Source organism: Martes martes, assembly GCF_963455335.1.
Source record: "Martes martes genome assembly, chromosome: 3".
Lineage (NCBI taxonomy): Eukaryota > Metazoa > Chordata > Mammalia > Carnivora > Mustelidae > Martes > Martes martes.
In genome coordinates, this window is record NC_137890.1 from 126,887,514 (window position 1) to 126,903,884 (window position 16,371).

The 16,371-nt window shown below is 37.0% G+C and overlaps 1 protein-coding gene across 1 annotated transcript in view; it reads left to right on the forward strand.

Moving 5' to 3' along the window:
- Window positions 1-16,371, forward strand: part of OLA1 (Obg like ATPase 1) — a 177,024-nt gene that overhangs the window by 5,620 nt on the left and 155,033 nt on the right. Inside the window, exon 3 of the mRNA XM_080798762.1 lies at window positions 14,881-15,024. Within this exon, the coding sequence (XP_080654888.1) occupies window positions 14,881-15,024 (144 nt within the window). The remainder of the gene's footprint in view (window positions 1-14,880; window positions 15,025-16,371) is intronic.

Below are 16,371 nucleotides of genomic sequence, written 5' to 3' on the forward strand. Positions count from 1 at the left end.
ATTCTCTCCTTAATTTTGCCTTTTCCAGAATGTCTTATAGTTGGAATCTTAGAGTATGTAGCCTTTTCAGATTGGCTTCTTTCACTTAGTAATGTGCATTGAAGTTTCCCAGTGTTTTTTCATGGCTTAAAAGTTTATTTCTTTTTAGTGGTGAATAATATTCCATTTCTGGATATGCTGTAGTTTATCTATTCATTAACTGAAGGATATTTGGATTGCTGCTGAGTTTTGACCGTTATGGTTAAACCTGCTATAAACATCCATGTGCAGGTTTTTGTGTGGACATAAGTTTTCAGCTCCTTTGGTAAATACCAAGGAGCACAATTGCTGAATTATATGGTAAGAGTATGTTTAGTTTTATAAGAAACTTCTGAAGTGGTTGTATCATTTTGATTTTCCCCAGCAGTAAATGAGAGTTTCTGTTGCTCCACATCCTCACCAGCATTTGGTGTTGTCACTGTTGCGGATTTTGGATTCTGATAGGTGTATAGTGGTATCCCATTATTATTTTAATTTGCATTTCCCTGATGACATATAATATGAAGCATCTTTCATGTGCCTATTTGCCATCTGTATATCTTCTTGGTGAGGTATTTATTAAAATCTTTGGTCAGTTTTTAAAAGTCTTTTTTTTTTTTTTTTAAGATTTTGTTTAATTGAGAGAGAGATAGCAAGAGGGGAGGGGGAAAGAGGGAGAAGCAGGCCCCTCTCAGAGCAGGGAGCCCCATGACCCTGGGATTATGACCTGAGCTGAACGCAGATGCTTAACTGAGAGAGCCAACCAGATGCCCCTGTTTATTTTCATACTGTGGAGTTTTAAGGGTTCTTTGTATATTTTGGATAATGGTTCTTTATCAGATATGTCTTTTGCAAATATTTTCTCCCAGTTTGTGGCTTGTCTTCTAATTTTCTTGACATTGTCTTTCACAGAGCGGAAATTTTTAATTTCAGGGGCACCTGGGTAGCTGGGTTTGTTAAGTGTCTGCCTTTGGCTTGGGTCATGATCTCGGGGTCCTGGGATCCAGCCCTGCATCTGGCTCTGTGCTCAGCGGGTAGTCTACTTGTCTCTCTCCCTCTGCCCCTCCTCCTGCTCATGCTCTCTCTCTTGCTCTTAAATAAATGAATAAAAACTTAAAAAAAAAAAAAGAAGTTTTTAATTTCAGTGAAGTCCAGCTTGTCTATTTATGGCTCAAACCTTTGGTGTGGTATCTGCAAAGTCATCACCATGCCCAAAGTCATCTAGGTTTTCTCCTATTTTTTAGAAGTTTTGTAGTTTTGCTTTTTATGTTTAGGTCTGTGATCCATTTTCAGTTGTTTTTGAAGGGTGTAAGGTCTATACCTAGATTTTTTTGTTTTTGTTTATTGAATGTGGATGGCCACTTGTTCCAGCACTGTATCTTAAAAAGGCTATCTTTGCTTCATTGTAATTGCCTTTGTTTGAGAAACTGTATTTTGATATTCCTGACTTTACTGTATGGTGGGATAGCTCTTCTGGTTGCTATAACTGTGTGAGATGGGCTTGTCAAATCTCTTCTCTTTTCTTTTCTTTTCTTTTCTAAAAGAGTTTATTTCTTTATTTGACCGAGAGAGAGATCACAAGTAGGCAGAGAGGCAGGCAGAGAGAGAGGAGGAAGCAGGCTCCCTGCTTAGCAGAGAGCCTGATGCGGGCCTCAATCCCAGGACCCTGAGATCATGACCTGAGCCAAAGGCAGAGGCTTAATCCACTGAGCCACCCAAGCACCCTGTCGAATGTTTTCTTTTGATTAAATTTAGGTTATGCATTTTAGGGTACAGAAGTGACATGTACTTATTAGTACATCGTGTCAGGAAGCATATGGTGTTGATTTGTCCCATTACTAGTGGTGTTAACTTTGGTCAATTGTCTGGGGAGGTGTCTGACAAATTTCTTCGCTGAAAGGGTTACTATATTTCCCATTGCAATTAATAAATATCTTGTGGAAGATACTTTGAAGTTCTGTAAATAGTATTTTCTCATATGTTTGCCCCAAATTTTGGCATGTATTAATGATTCTTGCTTGAAATAGTTATTGTGGTGTTTACCAAAAGGTGATTTTAAAGTTTCCATTTTTCCTTTTACATTTATAGTCGGAACAATTTATAGAAGGAATAATAGAATTCTATTGGCTAGAATTCGATTGTAAAAAATAGCTCCCCAGGAGGACGCCTGGGTGGCTCAATCGGTTAAGCCGCTACCTTCGGCTCAGGTCATGATCCTGGGGTCCTGGGATCAAGTTCCGCTTCGGGCTCCTTGCTTGGCAGGGAGCCTGCTTCTCTCCGCCTCTGCCAGCCACTCTGCCTGCTTGTAAGTGCATGTGCTTGCTCGCATGCGCTGTCTCTCTCTCTCTCTTTCTGACAAATAGATAAATAAATAAAATCTTTAAAAAAAAAATAGCTCCCCAGGGCATCTGGGTGTCTCAGTCGGTTGGGCATCTGCTTTTGGCTCAGGTCATGAGGGTCCTGGGATCGAGCCCTACACCCCTGTCAGAGTGGTGTCTGCTTCTCCCTCTCCCTTTGCCGCTCCGCCCCCTTATGCTCTGTTAAATAAATAAAATCTTAAGAAAAGAAAGAAAAAAAAAAGAAGAGCTCCCCATTTTTCATGTATTTGATTATAATTTGTTTAGATCAGGATTGGATTCTTAGTTTATTCTGTTGGTTATAATGTTACTATTATTACTTATTTTGTTGTTCAAATGGCCCATATTTGGCCATCAGGAGGCTTCCTGTTCACTCGTATTCCTTTGGTATATTCTCTATATTCTGAGTACTTTCTACTTTTTTGTACCACAGTATGTTCTAGGCTATTTGTATTTTCTCTGCTCTAGCCTTGGAATACATAAAATACATCAGTTTGTATACACAAAATTTTGTGTATCCATCTCTCTTGTGTACTTAGCAGTGAAATTTCTGGCATGTGTGGTGAATCTATGTTTAACTATTTGAGGAACTGCAGAACTGTTTTCCAAAGCGGCTGTGCCATTTTATATTTCCACCAGCAGTGTGTGTGAGTTCCAGTTTCTCCACATTCCCACCAAGACTTGTTATTATCTTTTTTGTTACAGCCAAGGTGTGTGTATTTTATTGTGGTTTTGAATTGCATTTCCTTGATGCCTAATAATGTTGAGCATCTTTTCATGTGGCTATTATACATTCATTTTTTAAAGATTTTCACTGGGGAGGATTCCATGGACAGTTTTTCTTTTGGCATTTTGAAATTATCTTTCATTTTCTTCTAGCTTTCCAATGAGAATACTGTTGTCATTCTTAATCTTGGTTTTTCTGTACATAATGTCTTGTTTTTTTCTTTAGTTGCTTTTAAAATTTTCTCTACTACTGGGTATTCAGCAATTTGATTATTGTGTGCTTTGGTATGGTTTTCCTTATGCCTCTTTTGCTTGGTGTTTGTTGAGATTTTATGTTTGTGAGTTTATGATATTCATTAAATTTGTAAAATATTTGGACAGTGTTTCCTCAAATGCTCCCATCCCTCCTCCCCCTTTCTCTCCTTTCGGGACTATATTTTAAGTGTGCTAGTTATCTAGATGGTATTCTACTGAGGCTCTGGTTTTTTTCCTCCAATCTTTTCTTTTTTTCCACCATGCTTCATTTGATCATTTCTTTTGCTCTGACTTCATGTTCATTGATCTTTTTTTCTGCAGTGTCTAATCTGCAGCTAATCATATTCAGTGTGTTTTTCAATATCATTTTATTTCAGATGTTATATTTTTCGTACAATAGTTCTGTCTGCATAGTTTTTATAGCTTTCATTTCACTCCTCATTGTCTTTATATTTCCCTTTATGTCCTTAAGAAAGTTCTAAAGAGATTTATAACACTTACTTTAGGGTCTTATCTGCTAATTCTGTTTTCTCTATCATAACCTGATTTGTTGGTATTTATTGGCTTTTATCCTGATTTTGGTCTATATTTACCTGCTTCTTTGCATGCCTTGTAGTTTTTATGGGATTCCAGACATTGGATTTTATGTTGAGTGCTGCATTTTATAGTATTCCTTTAAAGAGTGTTGGACTTTGTTCTGGCATTTAGTTATTTGTGTATCATTTTGATTATTTTGAGGTTTCCTATTATTTTTTCTTATGATGAATTCAAAATAGTTTTTGTCCATATATAAGATTCGACTCTTTTGAGGACTCTACCCAAGTTCCCTTATATTTTATGATCTCTCTGCTCTGGCTGGTGGGACTGTGAACTATTCCAAGCTTTGTGTGTGAGCCCGAGATTGTTCACTCTGTTTCTTTTGATTTTTTTTTTTTTTCCTCCTGGCCTTTTGGAGACTGAATTTACTCATGTACAAATCATTACTTAGCCATAGTCTTGAGGACACCTTTTGCCGATCTCCAGAGCCCTCCCTTAGTGCAGCTCCTTCCTTTCCATTACACTGCCCTGTAAATTCTAGCTGGTTTGGCCTCCTCGAACTCTCATCTCTGTCTCTTTAACATGGTATGACTGCCAGGTTCTATTGGTTCTCCCTCCCTGTTCTATGGCTTTGAAAGCACTTTTAGGCAGTAAGCGGGGGCAGTTGTAGAGCTTAGTTCATTTGTTGTTCTCTTAGGGAACACAGGGCTGTGCTACATACTGTCCTCTGTCTGAAAATTTTTTTCATATTTTGTTATTTCATATGCTTTGTCTAGTTTTATAGCTCTTTACGGCAAGAGGGCAATCCCATAGTAGAAGGGAAAGCAAAACTCGCCAGTACTATTTTATTTTATTTATTTTTTTTTTATTTTTTTTTTTTAAAGATTTTATTTATTTATTTGTCAGAGAGAGTGAGCACAGGCAGACAGAGAGGCAGGCAGAGGCAGAGGGAGAAGCAGGCTCCCCGCTGAGCAAGGAGCCCGATGTGGGACTCAATCCCAGGACCCTGGGATCATGACCTGAGCCGAAGGCAGCTGCTTAACCAACTGAGCCACCCAGGCGTCCCTCGCCAGTACTATTTTAAATGAACTTCAGTCTTATTGTACACTTGTCAGTGTTCCAGTGTGCCTGCTTGTTCATGGAAATTTGTGATTTGGGAATTATTTACTTTCTCTTTTTAACGTGTTTTGAATAATCTTTTGGATGACAGGTCTGCTCTCCTTTTCAGTCTTTCCTGTTATTATTTCAGCAGTAATTAGGTCCCTTAAAAGTACTTGATAGATAGCTTTTTCTTAAATCTTTTAATTTTCAGTACTTTTTTTCTTTATTCAGAATACTGATCTCTGTTGTTGTGTTACAACATAATTTCAGATAGATTTATTTTTTGCTCATTTACTTATTTACTATTAATTGTAGACTTTATTTGGCTTTCACCAAGTTTCCCACTAATGTCCTTTTTTCTAGTACAGATCTTTTAAAGGTTATGGAAAATTTTATTTTTGAAATCTATGGATGTAGGTATTTTGTGTAATGTCAATTCAGATTTAATGTTTTTTTCCTGCTGTGAACTTTTAAAAAAATTATGGTATGAAACACAATATAAAAGTTACCCTTTAAACATTCTTAAGGGTACATTTGAGTAGTATTAACTGTATTCTCATTGTTAGGTAATACATCTCTAGAACTTTTTCATCTTGCAGATCTGGAACTCTGTACCCATTGAACAATTTTCCATTTTTCCCTCTTCCTAGCCCCTGTCAACCACCATTCTCCTTTCTGTTTACATGACTTTGACAGAGTCAGTATCTCATATAAGTGGAATCATACAGTATTTGTCCTGGTTTATTTCACTCAGCACTGAGCATGGGGAAAATGTTCTCAAAGTTTATCTGTGTTTTAGTATGTGACAGGATTTCCCTTTTGAAGGCCAAGTAGTATACTGTTATGTGTATGTACCACATTTTCTTTATCCATACATCTGTTGATAGACATTTGGGTTGCTTCCACCTCTTGGCTATTGTGAATGATGCTGTAACAAATATGGTTTATAAATATCTCTTTGAGATCCTGTTTTTAATTTTGTATAAATACCCTGAAATGGGGTTTTTGAATCATATGATATTCTACTTTTAGAGTTTTGAGAAACTTCCTTACTGTTTTCCATGGTGGCTGCACCATTTTATATTCCATTGGTAATGTACTAGAGTTCTAGTTTCTCTACATCCTGCCCAACACTTGTTATTTTCTGTTTTTTGATGGTAACCATCCTAATGGGTGTGAAGTGATATCTTATTGTGCTATTGATTTGCATTTCCCTGATAATTAGTGATGTTGAGCATCTTTTCAGTTGCTTATTGACCATTTTTTTATCTTCTTTAGAGAAATGTTTATGCGGGTCATTTGTCCAGGTGTGTAACTTTTAAAGGTTACTTTTGTTGTTGAATTATAGGAGTTTTTTGTCCTAATATCTGGATATTAATCCCTTATTGGACATATGATTTGCAATTATTTTCTCCCATTTTGTAGGTTGTCTTTTCACTCTGTTGTTTCCTTCTTATGTTTTCTTCTAGGACTGTTAGAGTTTTAGGTCCTACATTTAGGTCCTTAATCCATCTTGAGTTAATTTTTGTATATGGTATAATGTAAGGATCTATCTTTATCCTTTTGCATATGGCTGTCCAGTTTTCTCAGCACCATTTGTTGAAGACATTGTCTTTTCCCCATTTTCTGGTCTTGGCACTCTTGTTGAAGATCATTCAACTATATATGTAAGGGTTTATTTCTGAACTCTCTGTTCTATTCCACTGGTGTCTGTGTCTGTCTTTATGTTAGTTCCACACTTTTTATTACTGTAGCTTTGTAATATGTTTTGATACCAGAAATCATGCATGGACTTTTGGGAAGAATACCAGGGAGGTGAAGAATCCTCATAGCATCATATTAAGGGGTGTATGATATCAACACAACTTATTACTCAAGAATCGGGGAATGAAGCTCCACCTCCAGAAGGAAGGAGTATCAAAATATTTGTGGACATTTGTTAAAACCATCCACAGTAATTAGTTAATATTATAAGGGAAAGATAATTTGAAGCTATTCAAATATCCTGTTTCTTTTTAAAGTTTCCCTGACTGGGGCATCTGGGTGTCTCAGTTGGTTGAGCACCAACTCTTGATTTCCGCTCAGGTCATGATCTCAGTGTTGTTGGATTGAGCCACATGTTGGGCTCCATACTCAGTGTGGAGTCCACTTGGGGATTCTCGCTCTCTCCCTCCACCACTCTCCCCCCACGCATGGGTGTGTTTGCTCTCTCTCAAATAATAATTTTTTAAAAAGATTTTAATTTATTTATTTGAGAGAGAGAGTATGCTTGGGGGGGGCGGGAAGAGGGACAGAGGGAGAGGCAGAAGCAGACTCCCCGCTGAGTAGGGAGCCCAGCAGGGACCTTGAGCCCTGAACTCCAGGGTCATGCCAGGGACTCCAGGATTATGACCTGAGCCAAAGGCAGATGCTTAACCACTGAACCACCTGGGCACCACTTTGTTTTCTTTTCTCTTCTCTTTTCTTTCTTTCTTTCTTTCTTTCTTTCTTTCTTTCTTCTTTCTTTCTTTCTTTCTTTCTTTCTTTCTTTCTTTCTCTTTCCTTCTTTCTTTCTTTCTAGATCTTATTTATCTATTTGTCAGAGATAGAGCCCAAACAGGGGGAAGGGCAGGCAGAGGGAGAAGCAAGCTCTCAGCTGAGCAAGGAGCCTGATGTGGGGCTTGATCCCAGGACCCCAGAATCATGACCTGAGCCGAAGGCAGATGTCTAACCGACTGAGCCAACCAGGCACCCCTCTTTGTTTTTTTTAAAGCACTTCCTCTATGACACTGTAACATATTTTAGGCTACTATTTTTTTCCTCTCCCAGCCTTGTTTTCAGGGGCCCCTGGTTTCTATTGGAGAGTGGTATTTAGAAACTAATATCTGACTCTAGGTATGATTTTTGATACTGGAGTATTAATTGCTTTTAGGCTCTCTCACCTGATAGAGTTAGGAAATATATGTGGTTATACTAACCCATGTATACACACATTGATATTCATTTCTGTTATCCCTGTTTATTTCTTTTATCTAACAGATAGATACTTTTTTTTTAATAGTTTAGTGAAAGAACATTCTACTTTTTTCCATGTTTCAGATGTTTGTTTTTTTTTTTTATTTATTTTATTTTATTTTATTTTTGAAGATTTTATTTGTCTATTTGACAGACACAGATCACAAGTAGGCAGAGAGGCAGGCAGAGAGAGAGGGGGGGAAGCAGGTTCCCTGCTGAGCAGAGAGCCCGATATGGGGCTCGATCCCAGGACCCTATCCCAGGACCCTGGGATCATGACCTGAGCCAAACGCAGAGGCTTTAACCCACTGAGCCACCCAGGCGCCCCAGATGTTTGTTTTGTAAATGGTTAATTCAGAATGCTGTGGGAATTTGCATCGGCATCCTGACTTCCCAATACATGTTGTGATTTTGCATAAGGTTTTAGATAAAATATCTTTTCTATCAGGTTTACTTATTACGGTAAAATATGTAATTTCAAAAATATTTAGATCCTAAATGGAGGGGGGAGTCATTAAGTGTAGTCACTTTTTTCTTTGTAGTGCGATCATTTTTGAAATATTATTTATGTAAGCCCATTCTTTTTTTTTTTTTTTTTAAAGATTTTATTCATTTATTTGACAGATCACAAGTAGGCAGAGAGGCAGGCAGAGAGAGGAAGGGAAGCAGGCTCCCTGCTGAGCAGAGAGCCGGACGCGGGGCTCGATCCCAGCATCCTGGGATCATGACCTGAGCCCAAGGCAGAGGCTCCAACCCACTGAGCCACCCAGACGCCCTATGTAAGCCCATTCTTGCATGAGAAAAATTCTTACAATTTTGAATCTTTCTCCTATTTTGAAGCTTTTTTTTCTTTTTAAAGATTTTTAAAATTTTATTTAACAGAGAGAGCACAAGTAGGGGGAAACGGCAGGCAGAGGGAGAGGGAGAAGCAGGCTCCTTGCTGAGCAAGGAGCTAGGTGTGAGGCTGGATCTCAGGATGCTGGGATCATGACTGAGCCGAAGGCAGAAACTTAACAAACTGAGCCACCCAGGTGCCCTCCTATTTTGAAGTTTTAATAATAACCTTAATATGTCTTGTTTCTGTGTGTGTATGTGTGTAAAATCCTCATTTCACAAAAAACCTTATTATGGGCTTTCACAGTCTATATGTTAGCCAAAACTTTTAAATTCACAAGACTTTCCTTTAATAGATTTGAGTAGATCAAATGTCTTAACTTGCCACTGAAGCCTATAGTAATAATCCTTAGACATTTTTCCTTTTCTTGTTCCTTATTTCATTTTACTTTTTTGTACTTATAACTCTTGAAAGGTACAAATGACTTGGACTTTATGAAATTTAAAATCCATGGCCAAGATGAGACATTTTGTGTAAATGGAGATTGTCTTCCAAGTTTAGTTTGACTGTACGTAAGATTTTTTTCAGTCTAAGAGATAATGGGGCTTTCTTTTACTGTGTTTTTCTCTGTTTTAAGGGATAACATTTTTCCTTTAGTATAAAATATTTTTGTTAAGGTAGGCAGTCAAAAATACTATCTTAATGATAGCCATAAATTTGAAAACAAGCCCGTAAATCCTCTCTGGCCTTTTTATGTTATAATTACTATGACTATAATAATAACAAAGAGCAATTTTTAAACTACAATATTAAAAAATATAATTGTCCCCCCAAAAAAGGTGCAAGTGTTCTATATGTGTTTGGATTAATTAATACATTTACATTTACTTTAAGTACTTTTTTGTAGCATTACTTTGTAATATTTTCATTGCAGGTATAAATTATTTTAGTTAAATTTTAGATCAATAAGGACTGATGGGTTATTCTGGCAACCAATTTATTTTTTTGTGTGGAAAGAAGTAAGATATAGGGGTGTGGGTCAATTTATGTCACCATTTGTTTCAGCACATTTTGTGGTTTTCTTTCTGGGGAGAGATATTCTCAGGTGAAAACTGGTCATGTTCTTGAGATCCAAGACTCCTCTGGGGGCTTTGCTGGGTTCTCTGCCCTCTAGCATCAGCTTTCCATGAGTGTAAAGCCTGGATTCTTGGCCTCCTTCCTCTGTCCTGAACGGGCAAATGTTCCTAGGGTGAAAGTGGTCAGATCACTTCTTTAAGATTTTTTTTTCCATTTCCAGATTTCTTTCTTTTTTAAAAAATATTTTAAATTTTTAAAATTTTTTAATAAACATATAATGTATTATTAGTCCCAGGGGTACAGGTACCCTCCCAATATCCATAACCCCCCCACCCTCTCCCTAACCACCCCCAACCCTCAGTTTGTTTTGTGAGATAAGAGTCTCTCGTGGTTTGTCTCCCTCCCTTCCTACTCCCCAAACCCCCCACGCATTTGCAGATTTCTAACCCCTTCAAACAGATGTTTTCTGTATTCTACATTTACATGGCTTTACATGGCTTTTCTAGTTCTGGGTGAGAGTTCTAGTCTGTTGTGAGTGTGCATCTCACCCAGAAACAGAATTTCTGCCTTCTCCCAATTGACTTATTGAAGAAATCTGGTTGTTTGTCATAGAATTTTCCAAAGTCTGAATTCTGTTGATTGTTTCTCTGTGGTGTCCTTTAATATATTCTTCTTTCCTCCGTATTTCCTATAAAGTGGTAGTAATAGCCAAAAGTTTGTTTGGATTAGTATTAGATAATTTTTTAAAAAGATTTTTATTTATTTATTTGACAGAGATCACAAATAGGTGGAGAGGCAGGCAGAGAGAAGAAAGCAGGCTCCCTGCTGAGCAGAGGCTCTGATGCAGGGCTCGATCCCAGAACACTGGGATCATGATCTGAGCCGAAGGCAGAGGCTTTAACCCACTTAGCCACCCAGGCGTCCCTCGTATCAGATAATTTTTGATCAGATAATTTTTATGTTAATACTTGAAAGATGTTGTGTATACTTCTTTTCTTCTGCTAGGAGGCACTATGTTTTTTATTTTATTTTTCTTTTTGCAGTATTAACTGTCATTGGTGATCATTACCCAGCTCCATTAATTTCTTGGGGGTTGCAAAATGGTAGTATTCTGAGCTTCTTATTTTTTCCTCATTTATTGGATAGAATATGTCCATAAGATAATCTCTTCTTAATCAACTCTTTATTACTGTAAAAGTATAGTTCATATAGGAAATAAGTGCTTTACTTAATCTTTAAAAGAATCAGTCATCCTAGCATCCTCAAAAGGTGGCCAGAGAGGGCTTCTTTTGGTTTTGTTTTATTGAGGATTATTGACAACTCAAGAATATAAAGTTACTTGATTTGTTACAGTTATCATAGCAGTTCTTATTGATGCCCAGATTGATCTACTTTTGGCTATTTAAGTTGGCTTCAGAGTCCTTTTGATAAGACTTTATGATCTTTAATAGCTTTCTTCTTTTCTGTGGGAAAAATTGAGACTTACCTTGCATATTTCTAGTCCCAGACCTGGAACCAGCTATTTCTCCAAGAAGTCCTGGTTATTTCATTTTATTTCATTTTTTGTTCATTTATTAGAGAGAGAGAGAAATAGTGAGAGAGAGCATGAACTGGAGGCAGGAAGAGGGAGAGGGAGAAGCAGGTTTCCTCCTGAGCAGGGAGCCTGATGCAGAGCTGGGTCCCAGAACCCTGAGATCATGACCTGAGCTGAAGGCGGATGCTTAACTGACTAAGCCACCCAGGTGCCCATACTGGTTATTGTTAATGGACATGGTATTTAAAGATCATAATTTTTTTTTAAAGATCGTAATCTTAATGTGAGTTCTCTTTTTAAAAAATCATCTGCCTTATATGTATTAATTTTAAAAATTGTATTGAGCTTCAGAATCTTTTTGGAAGTAGGTGGACTAGAACTTTATAAATACACAGAAGAACTTTATAAATATACAGATTATTTTAAATTAAGTGCTGTGACATTTATCATAACAAGATTGAAATTAAAAGCTAGCTTTAGAGAAAGTAGTGATTTCGGGGCACCTGACTGGCCTAGTCGAAAGAGCATGCAACTCTTGATCTCAGTGTTGTGAGTTTGAGCCCCACATTGGGTGTACAGATTACTTTAAAATAAAATCTTAAAAAAAAAAGTAGTGATTTCTTTGTAATTTTCATTCCTACAGTTCTGGGATTGTTACCAGACTCACAGAAATTGCCAGTATAAATTCTACAATAGTCTATATTACTTAGTGGATTGTTGGCTGAGTCTTAATCTAGCCTCTTGGGTCTAAAACATGACTTAACATCAACATGTGAGATATTTTCAAAATAGTGGTCCTTACACCAGGTCTGGAAAGAGGGCTGGTAATGCATGTCCTTACGTTCTTACTAATTCTTTTATAGGTAGACATTTAAAGGCTACTGATTTGGCCAGTGGTGCTCTAAGTAACCAGTAATGATTTAAGTGGCTATTTTAGTAAACATTTCTTCTTTATTCAAAAATGTTTAGTCTGAATGTGATATGAGAATAGTATTTAAAGATCTGTAGGCAGGTACAAGTTAAAGGTGTCTTGTTGCCAAAATATACTTCTCACCAGTGTATTTAAATAAGCCTTGACTGTTACCTTTTGTTTCTAACTCTCTTATAAGAGTCTCACAGATTTTTTTGTTTTGTTTTGTTTTGTTTTTTAAAGGGGTTACTTCTTTGGTTAAAAGTTTAATCAGATGAGCTAATTGTAATAAGTGTAAATTTCTTCCTATGGGCTTAGGTTACATCTTAATAGACATTTTTTAAAAAAGATTTTATTTATTTATTTGACAGAGAGGGACACAGAGAGAGGGAACACAAGCAGGGGAAGTGGGAGAGGGAGAAGCAGGCTTCCCGCCTAACAGGGAGCCCAATGTGGACCTCTATCCCAGGACCCTGGGATCATGACCTGAGCTGAAGGCAGCTGCTTAACGACTAAGCCACCCAGATGGCCTTAATAGACATTTTTATCTTAAAAAGTTGTCTGAAAAAGAGAGAGGGACACCTGGATGGCTCAGTCAGTTAAGTGGCTACCTTTAGCTCTGGTCATGATCCCAGGGTTCTAGGATCCAGTCCCCCATCTTACATCATGCAGCCCATCCATTCCGCATGGGCTCTTTGCTCAGTGGGGAGCCTACTTCTTTCTTTCCCTCTGCTACTCCCCCTGCTTGTGAACACACTCTCTTGAGTGCTTTCTCTGTCTCTCTCTGACAAATAAATAAAATCTTTGAAAAAGGGAGAATAGTAATTATTCATAATCCCACCATCCTGACATAACCATTGCACTTTTTTGAATTTTCTTTCATTATCAAATTTGGTTCATATGCAGACATTTTTACATAATTAGGTCTAGCTAGAGTTAGCAAGTACCACCTTTATAATTCCCACATAATCCTTAGCTACTTCCTCAGTTCCTCCAGTTTAAAAAGAATATGTAAAGGTGAAAAAAAAAAAAGAATATGTAACAGTAATTTTCATTTTATGTCCACATGTGTGCATAGTTCTATTTCTGGAGCAAGAAAATTCACTATTGTGAATTCTCTGCTGTCCATATTAATGATGGAATTGGAAAATAGTACAGAATAGATCAACAAACCTTTAAAAATCATTTTGTTTTGGATTTTACTCTGTGATTTTTGGCACTGTAATGATCATATTTTAGAAATTTAGCTGTGGGTGCCTGGGTGGCTCAGTTGGTTAAGCGTCCGACTCTTGAGCTCAGCTCAGGTCTTGATCTCAAGGTTGTCAGTTCAAGCCCTGCAGTGGGTTCCATACTTAGTGTGGAGCCTACTTAAAAAAAAAAAAGAAAAAAAGAAAAGTGTAGCTAGTGTTAATATGAGTTGGCATTCTCTGAGCATGTATTACCTGATAAGAATCAGATAATTAGAACATTAACAACAATTTATTATTACTACTATTATTATTTTAAATATTTATTTATTTGAGAGATAGAGAGACAGAGATAGCAAGAGAAAGAGAGCACAAGTAGGGAGGAGAGGGAGAAGCAGACTCTGTGCTGAGCAGGGAGCTAGACTCGGCTCCATCCCAGGACCCTGGGATCATGACCTGAGCTGAAGGTAGATGCTTAACCTACTGAGCCACCCAGGTGCCTTGATGATTTATTATTAATAGATCTTTTTCTTAACTTATTATACCTTGATTTTTATTTTATTTATTATACCTTTGATTTTTCTTTTAATAAATTTTTAAGCTTTTATTTTTTATTTGTCAGAGAGAGAGCACAAGGAGGGGAGTAGCAGGCAGAGGGAGAAACAGGTTCCCTGCTGAGCAAGGAGCCCATGCAGGACTTGATCCCAGTACCCTGGGATAGTGACCTGAGCCAAAGGCAGACGCTTAACCAACTGAGCCACCCAGGTGTTCCCACATTTTGATTTTTCATAATTCACAGTTCATTACTCCAGATTTAACAGTAATCTGTATTATTAACAATTAGTAGGGAGTCTGAGCTCCAGCTTCCCATTTCCTATTAGATAATTGGCATCTATTTCCCAATTCAGCATGCTTGGGAAGTGATTGACCTAACTAGATGCACAACTCTGTACATTTATGTTAAAGAAGATTATTTTAGATATGGTGAAGTGGTACTACTACTACCAGGTACTTTAGGAGTTAAATACTTTTTATAGTGTGTGAAACTAGTTATTACTTATAACAAAGATTCTTCGGGAAAGTGCTTTTCAAATTTCAAATAGACTGAGACAGGAACATAACCTAATTATAAATCATGAGCCGTATTGTTGTAAATTTCATTCTTTTCTGTTAGTAAAAAAGTTTGTTTCTGTTAGTAAATTTCTTTCATTTCTGTTATTCGCCACCTTCCCTTCCCAGATTGGTTTTAAAATTATTATGGATCTTCTTTGAGCATTGAAATGAAAATGAGATAAGTTTTTCTCAGTGTTAACCTAAGAATTGATTGAAATTTTTTTTGTTTATTTTAGGAAATCTACCTTCTTCAATGTATTAACCAATAGTCAGGCTTCAGCAGAAAACTTCCCCTTCTGCACTATTGATCCTAATGAGAGCAGAGTACCTGTGCCAGATGAAAGGTTTGACTTTCTTTGCCAGTACCACAAACCAGCAAGGTAAGAAATTCTTTATGCCATTGTTTATTTGTTGACCTTATGTAGACTGAGTAAAAATATGTAAGTGACATATTTAACATCACATAGGGGCTTGCCTGCGTGGCTCAGTTGGTAGAAGATGCGTCTGCTGATCTTGGGTCAGATCTTGGGGAGTTTGAGCCCCATGTGTGGCATAGTTTACTTAAGAAAAATCATACAGAGTGTTTTTTTCTCCAAAATTAATGTGTTATGGGCGATTGTAATGTAGAGAGCATAGAGAAAGATGAGAAAGGATACATCTGGCCGTTAACATTGCAGTTATTTTTTTCAAGGGAGTATGAAGGAGAGGGAGTCAGTAGCCTGTATTTATATTGTTCCATGCATGTAAAATTATATATGTACATGTATATTCATAGGAAAATGTATGAAACTGTTTGACGGTTATCTTTGGGTAGTGGAAATATTAGGTGATTTTTACTTTCTTTTCATTTATTTATTATTTATTATTTAAAAAATTTTTACTTTATTGTAGTCTGTGGTGTTTGAAGTTTTTGTAATAAGCATGTATTATATCTTTAATTAGAAAAAATAAAAAATAAAATAATACAGGTTCATTGTAGAAGTTCAAACAGGATGGAAATGTATAAAAGATTATTTATTTATTTATTTGACAGAGAGAGAGAGAGAAATCACAAGTAGGCAGAAGTAGGCAGAGAGGCAGGCAGATAGAGAGGGAGAAGCAGGCTCCCTGCTGAGCAGGGAGCCTGATGTGGGGCTCGATCCCAGGACCCTGGAATCATGACCTGAGCCGAAGGCAGAGGCTTAACCCACTGAGCCACCCAGGCGCCCCTGGATGGAAATGTATAAAGACAAGAATAGAAATCACCTGTACCTTGATAGCACAGGAATAAGTACTTTGGAGGTATATCCTTCCATACTTTTTCCTGAAGGTTTATATAATACTTAAAAAAATTAGAATATGTTTTTACTTGGGCTATTACTGATATTTTTTCTAGATTAAAAAAATACAGATTTAAGTAATAATTTCTAATATAACTTTGTTTAATACCATATTATATGAATGTACAGTTTATTTCCCCATTATTGAGAGTTTAGTTTGTCTTTAGTTTCTCACTATTTGAAATGTGCTGATGAATCCCAAGTTTCTGTCTCTATTCCTAAAGTCTGCTGATCTACAGACATATCTAATTACCTTCCTGACATTGACACTTGGATGACTAAATAGGTGCCTTAGACTTGACATGTCCAAAATGGACTTCTTCATTTCATTCTGCCTTGTGCCAAGTTTGTTTTTCAGGGCTCTCATAATTCAATAAATAGCTCTACTATTTCCCCAGTTCCTTAAGT